At 37.5% G+C, this 24,630-nt stretch overlaps 3 protein-coding genes across 5 annotated transcripts; 1 reads left to right on the forward strand and 2 right to left on the reverse strand.

Annotated features, from left to right (window-relative positions):
• Positions 1-511: 511 nt before the first annotated feature.
• On the forward strand, positions 512-5,628 carry smcr8b (Smith-Magenis syndrome chromosome region, candidate 8b; the record flags this gene model as incomplete). The annotated part of the gene is made up of 2 exons (XM_079615565.1): positions 512-4,172; positions 5,211-5,628. Exons 1-2 carry the CDS (start codon positions 1,594-1,596, stop codon positions 5,626-5,628), a joined length of 2,997 nt encoding a protein of 998 aa, XP_079471691.1. The 5' UTR covers positions 512-1,593.
• On the reverse strand, positions 4,996-17,619 carry LOC307000169 (uncharacterized protein). Its single transcript, XM_079615566.1, has 22 exons — positions 17,391-17,619; positions 17,043-17,112; positions 16,785-16,903; positions 16,143-16,248; positions 15,959-16,052; positions 13,598-13,754; positions 13,312-13,498; positions 12,219-12,341; positions 12,073-12,126; positions 11,863-11,982; positions 11,467-11,625; positions 10,445-10,498; positions 10,298-10,340; positions 9,498-9,714; positions 9,266-9,345; positions 7,971-8,078; positions 7,806-7,886; positions 7,371-7,475; positions 7,154-7,278; positions 6,951-7,073; positions 6,596-6,644; positions 4,996-6,484 (listed from the first exon to the last, which is right to left on the reverse strand). Coding segments are annotated over exons 2-22 (2,175 nt in total). The 5' UTR covers positions 17,045-17,112; positions 17,391-17,619; the 3' UTR covers positions 4,996-6,415.
• Positions 17,620-19,423: 1,804 nt separating this feature from the next.
• On the reverse strand, positions 19,424-24,617 carry ptcd1 (pentatricopeptide repeat domain 1). Of its 3 annotated transcripts, none has more exons than XM_079616918.1 (9): positions 24,531-24,617; positions 24,062-24,236; positions 23,265-23,405; positions 22,909-23,127; positions 22,706-22,807; positions 21,068-21,772; positions 20,623-20,739; positions 20,315-20,497; positions 19,756-20,041 (listed from the first exon to the last, which is right to left on the reverse strand). In XM_079616918.1, the coding sequence occupies exons 1-9, from the start codon at positions 24,533-24,535 to the stop codon at positions 19,868-19,870; spliced, it is 1,821 nt and encodes a 606-aa protein (XP_079473044.1). In that variant the 5' UTR covers positions 24,536-24,617; the 3' UTR covers positions 19,756-19,867. The 3 variants fall into 3 exon arrangements, with proteins under 3 accessions (XP_079473043.1, XP_079473044.1, XP_079473045.1); XM_079616919.1 differs by having other exon boundaries at positions 19,757-20,041; positions 23,257-23,405; XM_079616917.1 differs by having other exon boundaries at positions 19,424-20,041; positions 24,062-24,611.
• Positions 24,618-24,630: the final 13 nt, after the last annotated feature.

The raw sequence follows: 24,630 nt of genomic DNA on the forward strand, positions 1-24,630 counted from the left end.
TATGGCCACGTTACTACTGGACTTAACTCAATAGTTAACAGCACATCCTTTAAAAGTGTAATAAGTTAATGTTTCTGAAGGGAAAAAAAGGTTAACTGTATTAATGATATTTGGACTATGGTACATTTTAAGGAATCCTGTTTTAATAATCCTTTTCTTTGGGCCACTCACATTTCATTGAACGCCCCAGAGAAAAGAGGATTTTTAAAGTCGATTTAAGATAGTGTTAAAAAAAGTAGAGGCTTATTTCTTTTTGAAGTGTTATTCTAAAAAGTTATTTTTTTTAAGATGTAAAAGGATTGGCTGGTAAAATAAAGTTTGTTTTCTAAAATACATTAACACGATTTTCTTTGATTGTCGTTGCCTATCAATTAATTACAGTTGGTAATATTTTAAAATATGTATCTCTCCACACTGTAAAACAAAAAACGCACGAGCACGTCTTATTTTTCCACAGTTATTTTGAGGAATTGGTCTGAGGCGGAAACCAGTTTGAGCCCCCCCCTAACCAGAGGTGTCACATGGCTAACTATGGCAAAGGCTGCTTCAGTTACTGCTCTCCGGGAAGCGCTTTAATGTTTGTTTACTTCTAAACAACGACTTAAACTAACTTCTAAAAATTAGCCAACAACTACTCTCGTGTATTGCTGTAACGTTACTCCCGCTGCCGTCCGCGAACGGATTTATACCTATATTATTCTGAATTGACCTGTCAGTTTTCATGACATTGCGTTTATGTCATGGTTCGTATTTTGTATCAGGCATGTAATTTTTAAATCGGCGAGAACTGGATAATTTCATGCTTGTGGTTTTTAAGTAGTTAACAGTTATTATTCTCGGGTCTGGAGACAAATCAGTTTACTTAGAGATACGTAACGTAGTAAAACTAGACCTCCTGGACTGGATGGACAGCACTGAAGATGCCGGTTTCAGGGGTGTAAAGTATGTGAGTGACAAGTTTAATTATTTTAGTATTATTTTATGGAATTTGTACTTAAATACTGATACAACTTAATGCTTATACCTTTAATGACATTTCCGCAATTAAAGAAGTCAAATTTTTTATTTGATTAAAATTGTAGACCTTCAGTGTACAACAAAGTGCATACTTAAATTAAAAACTCGTTTATTCTTTTATAACTTGTTTTGTTTTTTTCAGTAAAGTAACAAGCCTGTCAAATTGACATCCTGCTATTTTTATTTGAAACAGCCAATGAAATCCACTTAATTAGCCACAGTTATGTCTATTGTTCTCGCGAAGAAATTTTAGCAGTCATCACAACATAGTTAAACCAATGCTTTAATCATAACTATAGTGAAAAATGGGGAATGTGTATATGTTGAATGTAAATGCAGTAGATCAGTCTATAAACAACTATGTCTACATGTACTGTAAAACTACTATAAAATCAGGTTTTGCTGAATGTAAAGTTTAACTAGCAGATATCAGTATTTAGGTTTCATTTTTGACATGTAATAACCTTACTAAAGACAAAAAAATCACAACTAATTTTGTGAAACATTTTAATTTAAGTATAATTTCACAATATTTTTTACACCCCTGTCCGGTTATTTCAAACATTTTTTTCCACCATGATTAGTTCTCCAGACTTAGTGGCTTTTACTAAAGAAACCGATTTCAGTGAAATAGACCCATCAGCTCTTCCAGAGGAACTGTCTGTGCCCATGTATCCCTACACTGGAAATATCACCCCGTGGTCCAGGATGTCTGGTGCTAATTTTAAGAAGGACTTTATTCTTTTATCAGAGTTTTCAGAGCAAGTTGGGCCCCAACCTTTGCTTACTGTTCCTCCTGAAACCAAAGCTTGTGGGACGTTTGATTTGAACTACTTCTCCCTTCGGATTATGTCAATGGACTATCAGTCCTCTCTCGCCAGCTCGGCGGGTTGTGGCTCTTTGAAACTGAACTTTGTAGAAGACTCAAAGGTAGTTTTAGGGGATTCTAGAGAAGGAGCATTTGCATATGTGCACCACCTTACACTCTATGATCTGGAGGCTCGAGGGTTTGTGCGACCACTGTGCCTTGCCTATGTGTCATCTGATGAGAATAAAATCATACAACAATTCCAGGAGCTTTCCACAGAGTTCTCCAAAGTCTCTGAATGTCTGAAAACGGGGAACAGGAAGAACTTTGCGAATGAACTGGAGATAAAACTAAGAGATCTGGAGTATACAAGAGTCATGTTACGTCGAGAGATAGAAAGAGAGTTCAATAATGCATCTGTGAAGTGCACCAATGAAAGGGAATGGATGTTGAATGGTATGCCTACATTAGATAGAAATACAGAAGATGTGAAACTGAAAAAGTGTGAAACTGAAATGAAATTACAAGCGAAAGACGGATGTGGGATTTCAAGAAAGGCGGAAGTAGAGTCTGAATATGAGAATAGGTCATGTATTACACACGAGAAAGATAAACGGTTTGGGGATCGAAGAAACAAGCAGGATAAAGCATCTTGCCCAATGCCATTGGCTAACAAAGAACAGGAGTTGGCCACAGTAGAAAAATCAATTCAGGATTTTAAAAGTCTTTTAAAACAGGTCACTTGCTACCCAACCAGGAAGCTTAGAAACTCTGAGTACTCCCCTTACGAACCAGATGACCTCCCTCATTCTCTGGAACTTGACCTGGATGATTTAAGGCACGATCAACTTGCTGACCCAATGCTAGAATGCAATGTTTTTTCTTACACAAACACACCCTCGCATTCTCTGCAGCTGATTAACTCCACTTCATCTTGCCGATTTGACAAGCGTCTGAAAACTCTTGAGGAATTGTGTGACGACTACTTCCACCAACAGGCTCTACAGCAACTGTACTCCATAGAGAGGACATTCAGAGGAGATATTTGCCATCTCTACACACAACTCCTCTGCCATAATCTTCTCCGCAACCTTAAATCTACCAATTTCTTATTTGAGGATCCATGTGACTTGGAAGAGGGTGCTGGATTACAGACTGAAATAGCTGGTCAACATTCAGTGCGACAACCGTCCTTTCTTCCCACACCCTCAATTCTAAGTGAACCTGTCAGTCTTGAGTCATATGCCTCCTGTGTTGAAATGGTGCCAATCAAATTAGAGTTGGCTGGATCTAGCCAATCTCCAGTTGTACCCAGCTCTGTAAATACCCCTTCCGAGCATAACCTACCCTTGACATCCGACACCGCCTCAGTAGAGGCTGAAATGGAAAATGAGGGAGTAGTTACAGCCCTGGATTGTCAAGAAAATGAGGAATATGTTTCAGCTTTGATGAAGACCAGTATCAGTAGTGGAGATAGTATCGAGGTCTTAGGGACGGAGAAGTCCTTCAGATCCCAAGGTTCAAATTTACCAATGGATACAGCACTGCAAAGTCCAGCACCTTTGTCCACTACAACTGCCATGGAGGGTCTACGGCAAGGGAGGGTACCTACCAGACGGACTTGCAGTGAAGACAGCATTGAGGTGCTTAGCACAACAGAATCCATCCTACAAGAAGAATTGCGTGCCTTATACCCTTGCGCAATTGACGAGGAAAGCCCAGAGCAAGAGAATGATGAGAAAGACAGATGTCAAAAACAAGACAACAATGTTGAATGTGTTTTCGGGGTGGGAAATGTTCCTGGAGATCATGGAGCTGCCTGTTTGGAGGATCCGCACAGTTTTTATCCTGCTGTCACCCTGACTCCACCTGACTGTCCTAATACTTTATTCCTGGGTGGGTCAAGCTTCCAAGATGCCTGTCATGCAACAGAATCGATCCCTCTCTCGTTGTCTGATGAGCCCTGTCGGACAGTACCTGATGATTTGTCAGACTGCTTCAGCTATCGGAGCACCACCGCCTCCACAACATCCGAATGCCCTTTCTCTGCTTGTCTTCCCGGGTGGAAAAAAGAAGGTGGGACCAGACGAAGGCGTGGCAGAGTAGGGCGGGCAGCATTGCAGTTCTTGCGACAGTTTCCCTTTGCAGTGCATGCAGTGTATAGCCTTCTGAGTGGCCGAACATTGGTGGTACTAGGCAGCGAGGAGGCTGCAGTGAGACGACTAGTTACAGCACTGTCTGTGTACATGCCACATCCAAGTAGATACAGAGACAGCATTCAACCTTGGACTTCAATGCCGCTGCAGCTTACTGACCTGCTCAACTGGAAACTCATCGGCTTTAATAGGTAACATTAACTAAGCATCATAATCTTGTTTGAATGCCTGTTTTTAACTCAAATATCTTAATTAGCTAGTTCTGGCATATTTATTGGGAGTAAACAGGAAGGTATCCAGTTAAGTCAGACATCACACTTCACCTTTTCTGAGTCCAAACGCTCCTGGTACAAAATGAAACAAACGGGCGGCTGTAGTACTTACAAATCATGATCATAACCTTTACTGCCATACTACAAATCTTAGGTGGCCAGTAATTCATCTTTTCTGAATCATTTAAATATTGGTGTCTGGGTCTTTGTAAGCCTGGAGACTGATGTAAATCATGAGCTTTGAAAAACTTAGCTTAGATGTGTGCAATAAATTAAGTGCTCATAAATGGCTGTGAGACAGTATTCTCATTTGAAGCAGAGCAGAGACTTGGACCCAGAAATAGTATTATAGGAAGGTCAATACATCATAATTTGACAATATAGATCTCCAGGAGCAGGATTGCATGCCACTGATATACAGGTGAAACTCAAAAAATTAGAATATCGCGCAAAAGTTCATTTCAGTAATTCAACTTAAAAGGTTAAACTAATATATAGACTCATTAGGCCTACATGCAAAAAGTGAGATATTTTAAGCCTTTATTTGTGATAATTTTGATGATTATGGCTTACAACTATGAAAACCCCAAACTCAAAATTAGAATATTGTGAAAAGGTTTTCATAGCTGTAAGCCATAATCATCAAAATTACAACAAATAAAGGCTTGAAATATCTTACTTTGCATGAGTCTATATATTAGTTTAACCTTTAAAGTTGAATTACTGAAACAAATGAACTTTTGCACGATATTTTAATTTTTCGAGTTTCACCTGTACTGCATAAACATTCATTGCTTTGTTAATGAGCTTAAATGACACTAACTATTAAAGGGGCACTTTACTTGGGATGTATACAAACAAGAATCTAATTACCCTTTCAGCAATGACATTAGGATAAACACTGTTAGCTACGTTGAAGCCACCTTGACAATATTTTTGTTTTTTATATTTACTCAGGATGTGCTGTTTTACTCGCACAACTTTGCCTCACTGCCTGGGCCATTATAGCCGATACATCAGTGTTCTAGATGTGGATCAAAAGACACTGCGCTGCCCGACCTACAGTGGTACTCTAATCAACCTGCTGGTGGATCCAAGGAGCAACTTTAAACGTGGAAACACCTACTTCATGTTTGCTCAAAGTGTGCAAAGCAAGCTTGTCACCAGAGCATTCCTTTTAACATTTTTACATGGTTGCCTTACACCCAGAAGGGCTAGGGAAAGTACATGGACAAAATGTTTTCTTTCTGAATTTCACAAAGATGATAAGAAAATCCTCAACTATTTATCTGAGCTCATTAAACAAAACTTCATGGAGATTCCACCCAATGTCCTCCAATTCAGCTACACCACAACCTCCATTTTCAAACACTGAAACACACAAACTAGTCAACGATTTGTGCACTGTACAGTAGTTATACTTAGCTTAGATTGCACATCTAGTTGTTTTTGCCCATCTGTAACAGTATAGTCTTTACATTTTCTGCATGCTTTGGAATATTGTTTACAAAGGCAGTTGAATAGAATATTTACAGTATTTTTGCAAAGATCCCTAAGAACCGTCATAGTTCACAACCTTAAATGGTCTGTAACAAAGCAATATTAAACAGCTTTTCAGTGTTGCATTTTAAACTGTCATTTATTTGCATTACTGCTGATGCTTAAAGATTTGTATATTGTTCTGTTTCTGAATATAATTTTGCTTTACATGCTCCAGCTATTAATCACAATACTGTAATGTTACAAAATACTGGTCATTTTACAAAAAAAGCAAAAAAACTTGGCAAAGAAAAAATTTAGAACTACCTCTTGTAACCTTAAACATTAGAGGCACCCTTTCTATACATTAAAACTGTACAGTTTCTCCATTTTGTCGAAAAGTCAAATGTTAATATATACATAATAAAGATAGTTCTTAATTTTTACAGTTTTAAAATTCTGAATAACTGAATTGACTGAAAAATGTGCAATTAACAAGATCCGTTATATTAGAAGTGAGTCTCACAGCGAAGTCAAGAAGTGTTTCTCACACTTTGCCAAAGAAAAACATTGGGATAAAACACTTCCCCAGCAGATAATAAAGGATAAGTGAAACATTGATCTCATCCAAACTTATTGCATGTAATGAAATGCAGTGAATGTTCATTAGTTCCGGATGTTGGCTAGGCTAATTCTCCGTGGCGTTGGATTTTTTGCAGGATTTTACGCTTTTCTGTAGTAAGTCTGGCCACCTGCAAGAGAGAGAAGAGCAGGTCACCTTAAAAACACTTGGGTTATTGAGATCTAATTATATCTTTGTAAAAAATGTGTTAAACCAAGTCTTTAAAGGAAAAGATTCTTACATTGTTTTCAAGTTGCAGTCTCAAGCTTAATTGCCAAGGGTAGTACAATCTGAAATCAAATAGAATGCAAATTGTTGATAAATTAAACTTCATATGTTTATATGCATTTAATATGAACAAAATTATCCAATTGCTTTATAGTGGAATTCATGTTTTATTGCCGATCTTCCTTTTTATATCCCTCTGGGTAAGGTGTATTAGGAATATCCTAAATGTCCAACGCAATTCCAATATTCAATTAGAAATAACCTCTTTTAATATTCATGCATGTACATCTACATCATAACAAACATCCTTCAGTGCTGAAATATGACATATCATGAATTTACTATAGTGATTGACTGCTGCTTCTTACTCATTCCAAGTGGCAAGCAAGCTATTGATGGGGTAGGTGTGGGAGTCTAGAATCACACTGTTTTCCAGGAAGTACAAGCAGAGGAAGGATGCAACTAGGGAATGTTCAGTTTCACTCCATGTTCTGAAACAGATATAGAGCATGTACATGCTTGTCATATATGTTTGTTTTCAGTTTTGGTGTGTGTGAGCACACAGACTTACCCCTGTATGAGTTGGTACTGCTCCTCATGAGACAGTTCCTGCAGAAGACAGCACAGGATGAAGTGCAGCACATCCGGCCTCCCCAGCAGACTGTTGAAGAACCAACGGAGCGCCCAGTGGTTGAACTGAAGGCAAATAGCACATACACACAATTACACATGAATCTACACAAAACCAAAACTACTAAATTTAACTAATAACTACAGAAAATAAGCACCCTGAAGGAAATGATGACATCGAGGATGGGGCTGAGCTGAGAGTGGAAAATGCGCAGCACCAAAGCCTGAGTTGCTAACAGCAGTCTAGCCTGGTCAGGATAACCCTAATGGAAAAATAAATAAATAAACATAACACCAAAAAGACAAAACAATGTATAATATATAACTGGTTCGATCTGCCCCACTTGGTATTTAAAGAGTATTATTTATTTATCATCCTTTATTTCTTCTTAGGACTCTGAATATGCCTGGCATATTTTAAATAGTTTTTTTTTTTTTTTTTTTGTGCTCATTTACTATCATTATATTCACAGGGATTATATTGGGCATCAGACACACTGCTTTACAGATAATGTCATTTGCCACATAAATGTAAGTCACGAATAGCCCAAGGTTTACACACAAAAAAACTGTAGAGTACTAATTAAACTCACATTCTCAAAGGTTTTGGGGATCTGTATACGGGAAGTCCGTGTCAGCTCCTTGAGAATTGCATTGGCAGAATCTTTGGTCACCTGAACAGAAACACATAACTATCTGTCTCCAAAACATCTCAGTATGTTCTCCATCCTGACAGACACAAGATAAACACTCCTCACCACTTGAAAGGTGACGTCAGGCTCGGCATAGAATGCACCAACGACAAGACCATCTGGAGTAATAAAACTGGAACTGACAACGCTTAGCAGATACACCCAGGTTTCTGACTACAAACAAAGACATTCGTCATAAAAGACACCAGATCTTAAATGTACACACTGACAGACTTCATAAGCACATATGCAGAGTTAATATGAATGAAATCACAATGGGTTTTGATGTTTTTATGATAGGTGGCATTTGATGCTGGACTGTTTGCCACACATTCAGTATGCAACAGCTAAATAATGCCTTTAACACTGACAGAATGTTAATAAATAATGCAAAATATAGTTTGGTGGCCACTGGCCAGCGATTAATATACTGTATTGTTCCGAATATAAGACAATGTTTTTTTTTCTTGGAAATACATCTGAAAAAAAAAGTGTGGTCTTATATTCGGGGTCTAAACTTTTACATGTCAATAATACACCCGCAACAATGGGGAGTGCCAAATATGTGTAAAACGAGTGTTTCCCTATGGACTGATAAACAACTCTCATTAAGCACCCAAGACATACGATGTGTCAGAGTGTAATGTTAGAAGATGGCGAGCCCAAAAATAGTTAAGTTTTAAGACCAAGTCTTAAAAAAGCTAACAGTCAAAGAAAAGCTCACGTGGTCATTAAAGCGGCCGCCTCGAAGAAACTGACAGGAAAGCGTGTCAGTACGTAGCCAAAAAAAGACATGAGGGGTTGCCCATAACCACAGCCATCATCCAGCTGAAAGCATTGGAAATTGCCAAAGAGCTGAACATACCCACCAGCGAGGCCCATCATTTCTTATTTCGGCTACGTATTGATGCACTTGCCAGTCAATGTACGGATCAAATACCTGTTTTTTGACATGCAAACATCTGTCACTGGACATAAAAAAGGTGAGAAATCAGTCATTGTGTACTAAATAAGAACTTCAGTTTATTTTAATGGAAGCTATAAAGTGTTTATTTCTGAATGTGATTGTTGTTGCTACATTTTACCAGTATTTTACCAGAAAAAAATATTTTAAATATGAAAAATGTGCAGTATAAAATTTATTTTCAAATAAAGTATTTTCTTTAAAAGACAAGATTTGGTCTTAAAAAAAACTTTCCATAAGGTACATCTTGAAAAGGGGGAGTCGTCTTATATTCTGAATACAATACAATAACAATAGTTATATTCTGAACAATACTGCTACTACAAATGGCAGTGCCTGCTCTTACATTTAAAAAAATAAGGTGGATTAAGTTATATAAAATAAACATTGTACCTACATTTGCAAAAACAGCACCGTTACAGTCCAGAACCCTCAGTGCAAACTTCAATACCTCCATCATCTTGAACGGATTTGAACCTTTATTGAAGGAACAGGGTTGGTATTCAGCATAAACATTCATTGTTTGTTGATGAGCTTTTGTAATACAGAATCTGTTAAAGGGAAGATCCATAAAAATGCAGGAAAACAAGTGCAAAACACTATCAAGATAAACACTATCAATTCTCTACCTTCAATGGGTGTCCACTTGGTGCTCAGTAAAGGATCAGGTATGATCATGTGGCCATTTTCTGGATCAAATTCTTGTTGTGCTATTTCAGGGACTTGGCCTGATGTAAAAATTCTGAGGTAAGCTCTGAACTGTGGAGGTGTGAGTCGGGAGGCGGGGCAAGAGGCACCGCGCATTGGCGATAGCATTGCGTGGACCGCTCCACCGAATTCGGCAACCTAAACACACAAACATAACAGAAATGCAGTTAAAGGGATAGCTCACTTCAAAATGAGAATTCTGTCATCATTTACTCACCTTCAAGCTGTTTCAAAACTGTATGAATTTCTTTCTTCTGCTGAACACAAAGGAAGATAGTTTGAAGAATGTCGGTAACCAGACAGTGGATGGACCCCACTGACTTCCATAGTAGGGGGGGGCAAAAAATACTATGAAAGTCAGTGGGGTCCATGAACTGTTTGGTTACCGACATTCTTCAAACTATCTTCCTTTGTGTTCAGCAGAAGAAAGAAATTTGAAAAAAACTTGAGGGTGAGAAAATGATGACAATTCTCATTTTGAAGTGAACTATCCCTTTAAGAGAGGGCATTTACATTGTCACAATCATGTACCTTAACCAAATTATCATTTTAAGATCAATTATATTTTATGAAGGGTGTCCTTGTAGGGGTGTGTAGATCATCATACTGGCCACGAATTATCCTGAGAGTACCGACTTAAATGTCTAAAATGAGTGTATAAAACTGAAGTATATTAAATAAGGTAGAAAGCACTGAAGGAAAAGGCCTTATTACGATATACCTTGCACATGTAGAGGGGAACCAAGTCTTTCATTCCCAGCAGCCTAAATACCAGACAGACAGACATACAATGAAAGATTGTACCATAAATTGTAATAATATTCTGCTTATATGACAACAATGTTCATGATATGCAGCTTGCACTCACGTGGGATTATTGGTACTTCTGACAACTTTCAGATAGCGAGCCAGCTCACGGTACCTAACGTGTTAAAGGGTAGATTATTATTATTATTTTATTAAGGTTAGTGAGGTCCTAAGCAATAACACTTAACACAATAAACTCAAATAATAATTATTGGCCCTACACAGAATCTACAAACTTTTTGCCCTACATTTTCTGTGCTGTTTACAAGGAAAAATCCCCAGAATTAATTTGAAAAGACAATATTATGCCCTTTTATAAAGTCTTGATTTTGTTTTTGGGGTCTACTAAAATAGGTTTTCATGCTTGAATGTTCAAAAAACTAATTTTCCCACATATATTACACTGTTGCAGCACCTCTCTTTCCCAGACTGTCAGTAAAGCTCTGATTAGTTCCTGTCTCCATGAAGAAAAATGTGCTGGACCAGTGTGTTGTGATTGATCAACCGCTTTGAGCGTTTCAGAAACGTCACGGCCCTTACCATAACCACCGGTTTCAACACACTACTAACACCACTCAACTAGGCTTCGCCCCCTTTTTTGCGTATGCCTAAATGAGGAATATTGTGACGTGTTTGTTCCCAGAAGAAAACTCAAAGACTACAATTGAGGAGTTTCAAGGGAATTCAGAATCAGTGCGCACTGATATAGAGAATAACTCCCTTTGAAGTGAACTTTGTAACATTGCAGACCTTTTTCATGCTCAAACAGCAACATTACATACTAAAGAAAGCATAATAGGTCCTCTTTAAAAAGGGCAGAATGTGTTAAACACAGTGCTACACTATTACTGATCATTGTTAAATATTTTGTATCATTTAAATAATGTTTCAGAGTAGTGAGAAAATACAGTTTTAGGTGAATCTACCTTTAAGTATGCATACAACTTTGTGAATGACAGATGTATGAATTCTTTCTGTGGAATTATGCATGTGCAGATTTATTGCATATATCATTGAAGTACATTAAGAGGTTTGATAAGCAGTAAATAAAGCATAAAAAGTACACTAAGGAAGGGCCATTACTTGTTTTGTTGTTGAAGTTTACAGACTCTCGCTTGAATCACGCTCAGAGGTTCATACAAGACTTGAGTCTTTCGACCTTTGACCTGCCTCTCTCCAGTGATATTTTGACCTTTTATCACGCTAGAGAGCAAGGGGTCATCCCAAGGAAGCACACTCAGGCTGCAACCAAAGAAAAGACCATTTAAACATTAATCAATAAAACAATGGCAGACCACAACTGAACAATTATTGTGTCAACAAGCAAAATCTCAGATTTAAAAAAAAACAACAACTAGGAAACAACATAAGTGGTGCAAATGACGACTGAAATTATCATCTTGGAAGAAATTTTCTTCAAGAAGCAAAGAGTGCATGGCTTTTCCAGACCCAAGTTACAGCACATGTATGTGTTATTACCTTTTTGGCAATCTGGAGTTTGAAGGCAGAGGAAGCCTCAGGAAGAAAAACTCCAGTTGCTTTATGAAAGTGCTGGAAAAATCGAAGTCAACTAAAAGCGTCCACACATACGTCATAAATCTGGAAGACAAACATACAGTTTATAAGAAAACTAGAAACTGCAAAAAGGACTTTCCACGTAAACACAAAAGTACATATTTGTAGCATTACCTCCACAGGAGCATTGACACAGTTTCGGATACAGTGGTAGCAGCATGAATATTTCTGCAAGGGAGACATAACAAACCAAGATATGTTATTATGCATTACATATCAAAACAAGGGGTCAGAATATGGAATAGTGTATAGTATTTTACCCAGGAACAGTGTGAGTGACGAAAAGCTTGATGGCGCCTAATAGCATCACAACAGAAGCCTTTGGATTCTCTTTCTTTGTTTCATTAAAAAACATTTTGATATGTTGACTCACAGCAGTGTAACTGAAAAAAAAAAACAGAAAAGAAACTTTAGTATAGCATGGTGTTCGCTAAAGGCTGGAATATACTACATAACTTTTATAATCTGAACAGATTTAAAACACTAGGCATCATACACTTGTCTTCTTTGTAAATGGTCACAGTGGAAAAACATGGCATCATACATTACCAGACTTTCCAATCGTTTTTTTTTTTATTCACAGCAAACGCACACAGAAACACGCCTTGTTGCTTGGAGATGCATAAAATATGAAACAAACATGGATCTGCAGATGACCACAGTAGTTGACAAAGCGACTCTTAAGCACATTTGAATGAAGTTGACGCAGTCAGTTTGGACTTTAACGATTACAACGGGAGTTAGAGGTGAGTGGCGCAGTCAGCAGTCAGTTGTTGGCGCTGTCAGTTGTTTTACCAGCGTCAATGAGTCAAATACTGAGGCTAATTTGATGTTCTGTAACTAGCGTTCTGTTGAAACACAGGTAAATAGAGAATAGCTTCGGTTTCAGTAGCGACTCGTCATACACTACGATTTGTGTTCTCAAATCGGCTCAAAATATCAAACATGTTTTTATATCCTCCGACTGGATGAAATCATAATCTGAAGCTAAAAATCAGAGTCTCTGCCCATCATACACTTCGCGATTTTCTGTGAATCTGTAAACTCCAACAGCCCAAAATCTGCGGACTGGCGCAAACTTTTGGCAACTATTGTCGACTCCTCTAGACTGCAAATCGGGGCAAAACTCTAAGTAAAAGTCATGTTGTGTATTCAGCCACAAGAATCACTATTACTATTGGTCATGCTAAAAATCTAGTTTACTAATACTGCAATAACAATCAATGTAATGTTAATTTCAGTTTATCAATTGCACCTACATAACTTAAATTAACCAATTTGTGGCCGATTTCCAATTTTATATAGCAGTTAGCAAAATTATACTAAAAATAATATAAAAGGAGGACTACTCACTCGTACTCCAGAATCTTAAAGTGATGTTTATGGCATCCTTTACATCCGAAGGCTTGACTCTGTGTAGTGTCGTTATTGTTGCGGTGACAAATGCACCGACAGCCTGAAAGGTTTGAATTCTCAAACCCCAACAAGAAGGTTGCATACTTCATTGCCAAACTACCAGCAAATTTGTGCAGTGAAGCCTCTACCACAAACACACACACACACACAATTGTAAGATTTAGGCTGGCACATGTCATAAGAGACAATAAATCTACAGCTTGAATCGTGTGAGAGAACATACCCGCACGTCGTAGGTCTGAATCCATATCCAGCGGCTCAAAGGTGAAGTTCAGCTCATGCAGATATCCCAACAGGCTCTTATCCCGGAGGGCCTTCCAGTAGACGCTGCGCTTATGGCTATTACAGTGGCAAATGCCAGGGATGGTCCAAAACTCACACTTTAAAACACAACAAGTAATAGCACTTTACCAATGCTTCACAAACAAAAAAGTGGCCTTGTTTTTAGCCTGGTATAGTATAGAGGGAATAACACAATTCAGGCCAAGTATCAATCAACACACCAAACGAAGAAACTGTCTTCAGGAAAAAAAGACATTTCCATTGTCCACATTTTCATTAATATATATATATATATATTTTTTTTCAACTGTTAAACTAGTATAATGCATAGTAGTATTTGTTTTTTACGCTGATGTTAAACGGCACCTATTATGCAAAATTCACTTTTACATGGTGTTTGAACATAAATGTGTGTTGGCAGTGTGTGTACACACAACCACCCTATAATGATAAAAATTCAACCAGTGTTGTTTTTTTAAATCCCCATAAATCATAAGCACTGTCTCAGAATCAATGCAATGTGACGTAGAATTGCACAAGCCCCGCACACGACTATTGATTGACACTGCAGTTTGATCATAGACCCGCCCTGAGTGAGGTGGACACAGTCCGCCATTGTTTCGACGCTGGAGCAGCTGTAGAATGTCTCCGAAAGAGATTGAGGCGTTTTGTTTTTTGGAAGCTAGAATAAACATAGCAGTCTTCATCATTTACTCTCGTTATTACATCCATCCTTCACGTTAAACTGAGGTCCTGACTCTGAAAAAGAGTAGGGGTGTAACCCTGGCATCCTGGCCAAAATATGCCCAGTGGCCTCTGTCCATCATGGCCTCCTAATCATCCCCATATATGCTGATTGGCTTCATCACTGTCATATTCTCTAGCTCTGTGGGCATTATTGTCCGACCCGAACACCGTTACTGTGAGTTTCTGTTTTGATATTATGTTTCTGTGAGATGAGATTGTCCTGGCTCTGAGTGTGAGCTGTTTAGTCTCCGCCCCCTGTGCGTGGAACCGCATCTCATTAACTTTTAAAGGAGACACACTAAAACGGTGCGTTTTTCTCAGCCCCCAAAAAATTATCTGTGGGGTTTTTTCAGCTAAAACTTCCCATACACACTCTGGGGACATCAGAGACTTATTTTACATCTTGTGAAAAGGGTAGGGCTGTAACGATTTACGATATTAAACCGAAATCGCGACACTCAGATCCACGAACCTGTGTCGCGGTGTGAGAAGGCAGATCGCGATCGACACACCCCTTCCCAGACTTATCTTTCTCGTCCAGAATAGATCCTAGGGCTGTGTCTTTTACATATTAGGTATGGGAATTTATTATTCAAAAATAATATTCGAAGATCGCTGGGTATCATTTGATTATTATTCAAAAATCGCACCTCTCCCCCACACGCGCGTGCGCGTGCGAGCACACACACACACACACACACACACACACAAGCAAACACCAGAGCAAGTGAGCAAAGCGCGCGGTGTTTGCTTGTGTGTGTGTGTGTGTGTGTGTGTGTGTGTGTGTGTGTGTGTGTGTGTGTGTGTGTGTGGCACCGGCGCGCGCGTAAACTGGAACTCACCTCATAAACGAATCGAAACTTACATAGAAAGCTTGAAATACTTTTACTTGATTTAACGTTAATTCAAAACATAAAGAAATGGCTGCTTAGGCTAATTCGTAGGAAGTGTGCAACTCTCTATATAGGCGCGTTTACTTTGTGGCAAGCGTTATTCCTGCGCTTGAGATGCGGGTCATGCGGAATAGGCAATATATTATTTGTGGTTTACAGCACAGACAGTAAGCCTCGGTTACCTCAGAAGAATTTTTAACATGCTCGAATCATCTCCACAATGGAGTATAGTTCTGTTTGTTTTTCAAAAGTATTTTGTTACAAGAAAACAGAGTTATAGCTTTAGCTATTTATTTATTTGGCTTTTAAAATCCTCCCTCCTCGCAAGAATCGCGATTTGTATCGAATCGTGGGTCAGAAATCGGGATACGAACCGAATCGTGGGTTTGCTGTATCGTTACAGCCCTAGAAAAGGGGCATAATAGGCGCCCTTTAAATTCTAAAATAATAATTTCTGTCAGGACAGGATTAAAATAATGGGATTTCTTTCATTTAACACGAAAAAGTCACAATAAAAAAAACATGATTTACTTTCTGTTAGCAAAATTTAATTAACTTTTGCTTCTTCTGATTTGGGGGACATTGCATTTATACGAGTAACTAACATAAGGCCTAGATAGATGAGACTGAGTTGGATTTAGGTTTAAAGCTAGTGAACTCACCGTGGAGGCCAGTTTGTCACAGATGTAGCAAAAACACTGATCACAGTGCTTTGCATTAATATGTAGAGGTCCTGAGACGTCCTGCTCTGCTCGACTAGAACAAGCAAACACACAATGACACACATAAACAATCACAGACAACACAAGTCATTCACCCGACAGTGGCCTCCCTTATTTTACTGACCAGAAAGCCAGGGTGCAGTCGTATCTAGCATGTGGAAGCACTATTGCTGTTTGGGAGTATGTGATGGCCAAGTCCTCATCCAACTCCTCAATATGTTTGGATATAACTGAGATCAACAGAAAACAAAGAGAAGCAGAGAGATGACAATGATTACCATAGTATATATGAAGACTTCAGATGCAAAAGCCTAGTGTCATTTGAAATTTTCTTCTAAAATTAGCATTTTTATTAAGCTCATGTAAGTTCTGTAATTTCACTCTAATGACAATTAATAAATCATTTTTATTGCCATTAAAGTGAAACAACTGAACATAAACATACAAGCTTGATAAAAATGATCATTCTATAAGAAAATGTCAGATGGTACTTAGAGGCTTTTCCATCTTTAGTCTTCATATGGTATATACCAAGGTATATCAAAGAGGTACTGCCATGGTAGGCTATATCAAACAAAAATATATATTAACATGGTCATTTTGATAACCCATGGCATTAATGTTACTGCAGTTCGTGTCAAAGAAAACATGGTATTGCTATGCTAACGTATATATCCAAAAACTGTTATGGTGCATATGAATGGTCACAAATGGTAACTTTTGGTTTTGTTTATGATTAAATGTGTGTAACGCAGACTAACGTTACCTGGTTCGTTCCTCTCATTTTCAACAATCAGCACAGATGAATCGTTGAGGGTCATCAAGGAGTCACCTTCATCATCATCTTCATCGCTCAAAACGATTAACGGTATGTTGTGCTGCGTCCTACGGAACATGACAGACAATGAGAAGAAACGACCTCGAATACCAGCCTTAACTCAACTAGCATTGCGTGTGTCTTGTATAAAAAAACTTTAACATTTACTTTGTTCGAGTTTTCTGTAACTTAGATAATTAAACTTACATATTTTGTCGAAATTAACCCTCGGATGCGCGCGTTCAAAAGTTTGGCGGTTTTGATGAATCACGTGACTCTGGCAAATCGGAAATGGTGTCAGTCAACTTGTGTCCTGCCCTCCCCCAGTTCAATTTTAATTTTATTTTCATTTTAATTCCTTTTATACACCATACATTACAAAATCATAAATACAACAATACACAATAGGTACAAGTAGTGTTGACAAAATTAAATATTTCACTTTCTGTACAGTATATTGTATCTGTATTCTCCGCAAATGTCTAGCGTTAGAAAAACACTGTCATTCATTTCATGTTTAAGTAAAAATGTAGACCTTTCCATACTACTACCTACTTCTGTTGTAGAAAGTCTTCTCTATTTGCAAAAAAAAAAAAAAAATCCCCAAAATTACAGATGCGATGCCAAAACCTTTTATTGTTCCACTCGACAAAGCCAGATGATGCCAGCTCTATGTGACCACCTCAGGCATAGCTCTCTATTTCATACAGTTTTAACCAATCTGTTAGTTCTGACCAGTCATAGGGAACTTAGGTATTTTCCACTTTTTCTTTTATGGCCCATCCCCATTCCAGCCAACCTTCTTGGTTTAAGGCGGCACACTGCCAACTAGTGTGTAACCAAAAGATTATTTAAATTGGACCCCAGGAAGACTGATATGCAACATTTAAATCAGGAGAGCAGCTGTGCTGGAAATTCCCCAATACAATTAAATTAAATTAAATTAAAGTCTGGCCACTCAGTGATAAAAAATAAAAAAATAAAAAATCTGACATCACAATCTGTCTCTCTTATAGCCAAAACATCTCATGGAGCTAAAATAATAATAATAATAGGCTAATAATAAAGAGCTCTATGCAAAATAGATTCCTTATTCAGTAAAATCATACATATTCATTCATCATTGAACTAAGACTTACAAAGCTGACTGGATAAGCAAATTAACAGATTATCATAAGGCCTCCTACCGATACTTCCTTTTATCATAAATGTACACTTTCCGGTTCATCTTCATCCACATTGGTCTTCCTCAACATCCCATAATATGCCCACCTGGTGCACATAAATATTTTAATTGGAAACATTTTATCTGACTCCCTAGACTCTTCCCAGGCATTCTGACCTTGACTACAGACAGAAGCATTATTCACAAGTTGTTTCTCGCTGATTAAAACTAGAAGCATGAGAGAGAGACAAAAAAGAGATAAAAAGGGCAATATATTTGAGTCTTCTATAAGAGTGCTGGAAGGAGGAGGCCTGTGTTGGTATCTGAGTCTTTGCATTTCTGTTTCTCAAATAACTTTAACATCTCCAGTCAAAATCTAACCCTTACATGTATGTCATATAATACAACTTCCATTGGGCAGCGACCTGCTTGAAACCTTTCGTTCGGCCCCTTACATTCTTAAACAGTTTACATTCTCTAGAAGCAATTACTTTGTCCTCCTCCTCTAATCTCTCTCTCAAAAGCATAAAATATTGAGTAACACTAAAAGTAGAGTGTCTGTTTTCAATGCATAACGATAAAAAACATTGATTTACACACATATATCAAAAACAAAATGTATCTTTCATGAAGTAACTCATGTAAGATTAACAAAATTACCATAATCAGTTATAAGTAGTGGTATTGATTCAACACACGAATATGATATTTCTCTTAATACACTCTTAAAGTTTCCTGGTTTTGCACAAATGACTCCTAGGCTATTCTACAAACGTATACTATATTTCTAATAAAAATTCCAGATTCCAAAACTTTATTGGTCAAGACAACAAAGCCGAGATGCCCGCAGAACATCTAACAATCCCAATCGCAGCTTCATCCTCTTCTTTATTTGGCACTTTCCCAAACACTTGCCAGTTATTTCATTATCTTTTTGCTTTCTTTGTAATTGTGGCGCACGTACAATTCGATTTTTTTTTACTCACTTTATAACCCTATACTTTAAATGTGTCCAATATTGATAGAAAATACAAGTTAAAGAATACAGACGTAATATTCACGTATATTGACTAGTGCATGTTCAATGCTTAACCAAACAACAGGCTTGCACAGACTCACAGTTTCTTGATTAAGCTCAAACTGTGTAACACAGATAGAACATTTTCACATCTCAGTCTTGTCAGTTAAGGGAATTGCAAATCCAGTTAAATGTCCTGTGCAGCTCTTTTGAAACTTTCATTTTATTTTATTTCAACAGCTATCCATTTAACTGAATTCATCAGTGGTTCTCAATCGGGGGGCCTCAGCAAACTCCCACAGAGGCCCCAATAAATCTAAAAATTATTTGCATTTAGTTACATTACCACAATCTAAATTAAAAATGCTAAAAGAAACCGACGTCATATTTTTTCTTTTTATTATTACAACAGGACAGCACCACATGAAGATCATCTATAAAATGCCTGAGCAACTTTAGTTGAGTTTTCAGTGTAGCAGTTTCAATATTTATATCAGATTTGTCTCCAATTATAGCTAATGAGAAAGCAATTACATAAATCATGGAAGTTACAAGCCGTTTGAAATTGATATTTTTACATAGTTTTCTGTTGTGGACAATTGAAAGCTATCTGCCTTTCGAGGTGCCATCCTGAATTTAGTTCCATCCTGAATAAAGGTTTGTGTCATTTTATGGTGATGATTTTTATAATATATATATATATATATTTTTTTTTTAAATGAGACAAACACTAAAATAAATACAATGATTTAATGTACATAAATCATATCTACAATTATTACATGAAATATGCAAAAATCGGCCTCAGATTATCCTCATACACTTTAACAGGAATTTCAGGAATTTGATTTATTCAGAAACTTGATTTTGTGAGGTGACTCCATCTTGTTCTGTTTCTGATTTTGGGGATCGATACTTTGCCCAGGGGTGTGGAGTTTCCTGGCCAGGCATGAACTCCAGCCATTGTCTGTAAAAACCACGGAAACCATCAATCTTGTCCAGGTATACGTTCCGTGATTTTAACTGAAGAAAGAAAGATATAGAAGGCATAATTAATCCACGGTTGTCCATACAGAATCTTGCTCAAAGGTCAATAACATGCTGAAAAATGTTCACAAATTGCATGTATTCTGTTTTACTGAACTTTACCGTAAGAATAATACCATGTAATCCTTAATGCTATTTTATTATTACTATTACTTTATAACTGACCTGGTTTCACAAGTTGTATTCGGTATATATAACATGTTACAAAATACAAATCTTGATATGAGATTGCCTCATTCATTTTCTAACCTTGTCATAAGAAGGAGGATACTGAGCTGCAAACTCCAGCTGTCTGATGATGACATCATTGGGTGGCACCTGCAGTTTGGTCATGTGTAGAAGAAGTTCGTGTAGATAAGCGTAGTCCAAACGCTTACATGCTTGGCTGATCAGGGCACTGTATATATGAGCATTCGGCACAAGTCCACACGACTGTACAAAACAAGACAATAAAAAAATAAGAGCGGATCGATCGAAGTAAAAAAAAAAAAAAAAAAAGCACCTTTAAATATTTAACTCAAAAATGAATATTAAAAGAATGAAATTGGTTTTCATACCTCCATATCAGTAAAGAGTTGTATCGCATATTTCTGTCTGTGGCAAGCCAGAGCAATACTACAGAACGTCTGAGTGTTCGCAGCCAGTCCTCTTTCAACCATAAGGGCTTTTACTGCCTAAAAAGAGAGAAATCAGTTCTTACTTACATTTTCACTTATACATTTGGCAGATGCTTTTATTTACTTATTATTGATTTACATCTATGCCATTTTAATTACCGTATATAATAATAATAATAATAGCAATTTGTTATTGTATGAATCTATTATTATTAGTATCATTAAAAATGCTAAGGAAACAAAATGCTGACAAATGACGATGCTGTTTTTGCCATGGCTAAACTGTAGGCTGCCATGCTCTACTGTTTGAGCTTCAGGAATATATTATTTTATAAAAGCAACATTACTGGAACATTATGAACCGATGATTAAATGTGTTTCTAACCTTAGCCCCATACAAGTCTCCAGCTTTGGCCACCCTTCTGATCATAGTGTTGAAGAATGTCACATCCAGCTTGACACCACTCTCTTTGGCCACATTAATCAAACTCTGCATTGATTGGCTACCAGCTTCCATGACATCAGCCAATAGTGTGATGGTTTTTATGTTGGGCTCCAGTCCATCCTTGGCCATTTTCGCCAAAAAACCATCAAGATTTCCAATCAGAGCAAGTCTATCTGAGGCACTATTCACAGGACCCAAGGCAACCACACCTGAGTGGCAAGTGCTGGGGTCGAGAAGGTTTGGGAGGTGGGAACTTTGTGTAGATAACTGTGATTGACAGGTCAGAGAGGTGCTTGATAATACAGGCAGCACTTGAGTCTCATCTATTCTGCATGAATCGTTTCCCTTTAGAAGGGTGAAATCACTCTCTTTGGCTTGCCCATGGCTCTGTGTGTGTGTGTCTACAAACAGATCATTCTCAAATGCATCCATATCTAAGGGCTGACACAATGTCCCCACTTTGACATTTGGCCGACGGCTTTTCCTTCCACTTGTGAGTTTTGGGGTCACTTCGTCCGTTCTCTTCAGCAGTAGCGCAGAAGCCAGACCAGGATCACCTATTCCACAATCTCGTGCTATGCGCAGGAGTATGTTGTAATTTTGAGCGTCTGGTTTTATTCCAATCCTAAGCATCTGGTGCCACACCTATAAAACAAATAACAATAAAATAATACTAACTTACTAATACTTACTAACTTAATTGACCAAAAGTTGATTTTATTAGCACTTCTCTGATGACGTGTTTTGACTGTGTTAGTGTCTATTTCATACACACATGGATAAACTACAACAAATAAATCATTTTAGCAGTGTGGACACACTTTACTGTGAGCAAACAAGATGTAAGAGTATCAGTATGTAAAATTTGTTCAGCTGAAATTTTAATAGACTTGTTACCTTCTGAAAACCTTTACTATGACTGGTTTTATTTTATCGCCTAAGAACACAACATTCTGACCAGCATAAAGAGTTAAATTACCCAAATGTAATTACCAATACTTCAGTTTAAATTTTCGGCTAAATGAAAACGTTAATTTCGGGTTTTCGGCGTTTCGTTAAAAAATTTATTTCTGTGTATTCAATGTATTCAATGCTAACGTGTGTATCAATGCTAATGTGTGTTGATAGATAGATAGATAGATAGATAGATAGATAGATAGATAGATAGATAGATAGATAGATAGATAGATAGATAGATAGATAGATAGATAGATAGATAGATAGATAGATAGAACTTTATTGTCCGTGTACACAGAATTTTGTCGTGCAATACAAGCTCCAACAATTACAACACAACAGCCTAAAAAAGCTAAAAACATAGAGGCATGAATAAAAACATAAATAGATACTTAATTAATATAATTGTGGTCCTCAATAGCCATAAATATATAGATGAAAGTGAAAGTGGGGGTGAACTATCTTCACCCCCACAGGGTGTGGGTTATAGTCCATAGGTGTGTGTGTGTGTGTGTGTGTGTGTGTGTGTGTGTGTGTGTGTGTGTGTGTGTGTGTGTGTGTGTGTGTGTGTGTGTGTGTGTGTGTGTGTGTGTGTGTGTGTGTGTGTGTGTGTGTAAGTACCTGTAAAGCCAGCCTGAACCCATGCTGCTTGTCGTTCGCACAGCTAATCAGCAGATAATGAAATGTCTCTTGTGTGATGGGTTGTCCATTTTGAAGCATCTCCTATTCATGCATTTACACACAAACCAAATGATATTACTGTGTTGTTAGAGCAAAAAGAATTCAAAAGCAAAACTAAAATGTGTTGAGACATTAGTTAGTACCCGCAGAATTTGAAAGCACGACTTCAGATCTCCGGCAAGAGCGACTGCTTTGAGCAAAGCTTGCCAGGTTATGCCACTGAGAGGGATGTTCTTCCTGAGAAGCTCTTGCTTGAGCTTTATTGCCTGGTCCAACCCCGACTGCTTCCATGGTGATTCTGCACAAGCGTTGAACAGAGCCGTGTATGTAGCATCTGATGGCTCTACCCCTCGCTTCTTCATCTGAGTGGTAACAATGCATAACATAAAAACAGGGTTAAATTAAGATCAAGTGTGTTATTCATACATCATTAGAAGCACCTAATATAAATAATGACACCAAAGAGCAGCATAATGTGAAGTGTGCATTACCATCTTACTTTATTGTACAGCTGGAAGGCTTTCTTTAGGTAGCCCACACGTCCACATCCGCCGATGAGAACGGTGTAATTGTACTCCTCAGGCTGTAATCTCTCACCTTTGACCATATCAGCCTCAAAAAGAGTTAATGCCTCAGCCAGCTAGACAAAAAAAGAATAAAGTGTGCATTGGTTTATATGATACAGAGACATTGTTCGATATACAGCCTACTTGTATTTACATGGCACACACACAACAACATGGGAATAGCGTAATAAAATACTTTTTATGGAAATAATACATTTTTAAGGAACATACTCATGCAAGCTAAAGTAATAATTAATAATTATTATATCATACTTAAGTACAAGCTAAACTATGCTTTCAGACACTTAATTGCATGTTAAATGAAATAATATGAAAATGAATTATAGCTAAAATTTATATTAAATGCATTTAGTTGAAGTTGCAATTTAGTACAATATGTGAACTTTAAAATGTAAAATAAAATAATACACTAGTTAAAATTATAAAATGTCCTTTAATATTTTAGACAAAACATTAAAATAAGTGTGGTTCTTTAAAGCATGACATTATTAAACCATAATCATTTTTTTAAAATACTTTAAAGAAAAAATACTTTTAATTTGAAATGATTGCAAAGTGCACTTTTTAAAACTTTTAAAATGTACTCTCGTTAAGTACAATTAAGTGACCTTCTATATAATTATTATAGTTTAATATTAATTATTATACATGTACAGTCCTGCCACAGTAAGGATGTGTTATTAAAATCACGTGTTTTTTGACAACGTACTTTGTCCTCTTTGATTAGCCTTTTGCACTGGAGGAAATACCAGTATGTTGTATTTTTCCGACCAGTTTTGGACCTGAACTTTTCCACCAGCGGCTTGTCCTCCTCCTCATCCCTGTATCTCATATCCAGCAGCTCTGAGGATGTTTTGCGAAAGGATCTTCTGGAGGAGAAATTTCTGGAATAATCACCAAACACATCACTGGTATCTTCCTCATTCACACGATCAGATGCAGATGCGTCTGAATTAGTATTATTGCTCTTAGTCCATCTAGGAGGTGATAAAGATGCACTAAAGAATCTCAAGTGTCCTTGATGCACTCGCTCAGAAGCACGGACAGATAATCTTCGCTCATTTGAGGATGCCGAAGCCCACTTTATAACATTAACACTTGTGTTCCGTGTGAAAATACCCCACATACGCGTAGAACGCAACATTTTGGCAATCGATCTTGAATTAAACCCTAGTTACTCCATTTATCACCATATAAACTGTGATAGGAACCGCTGCTAGAATTCTTCACATGACGTTTCTACTGTAAGTCGCCATGATGCCCATAACGGAAGTTTAA

The sequence above is a fragment of the Phoxinus phoxinus genome, assembly GCF_949152265.1.
Source record: "Phoxinus phoxinus genome assembly, chromosome: 6".
In the NCBI taxonomy this organism is placed as follows: domain Eukaryota; kingdom Metazoa; phylum Chordata; class Actinopteri; order Cypriniformes; family Leuciscidae; genus Phoxinus; species Phoxinus phoxinus.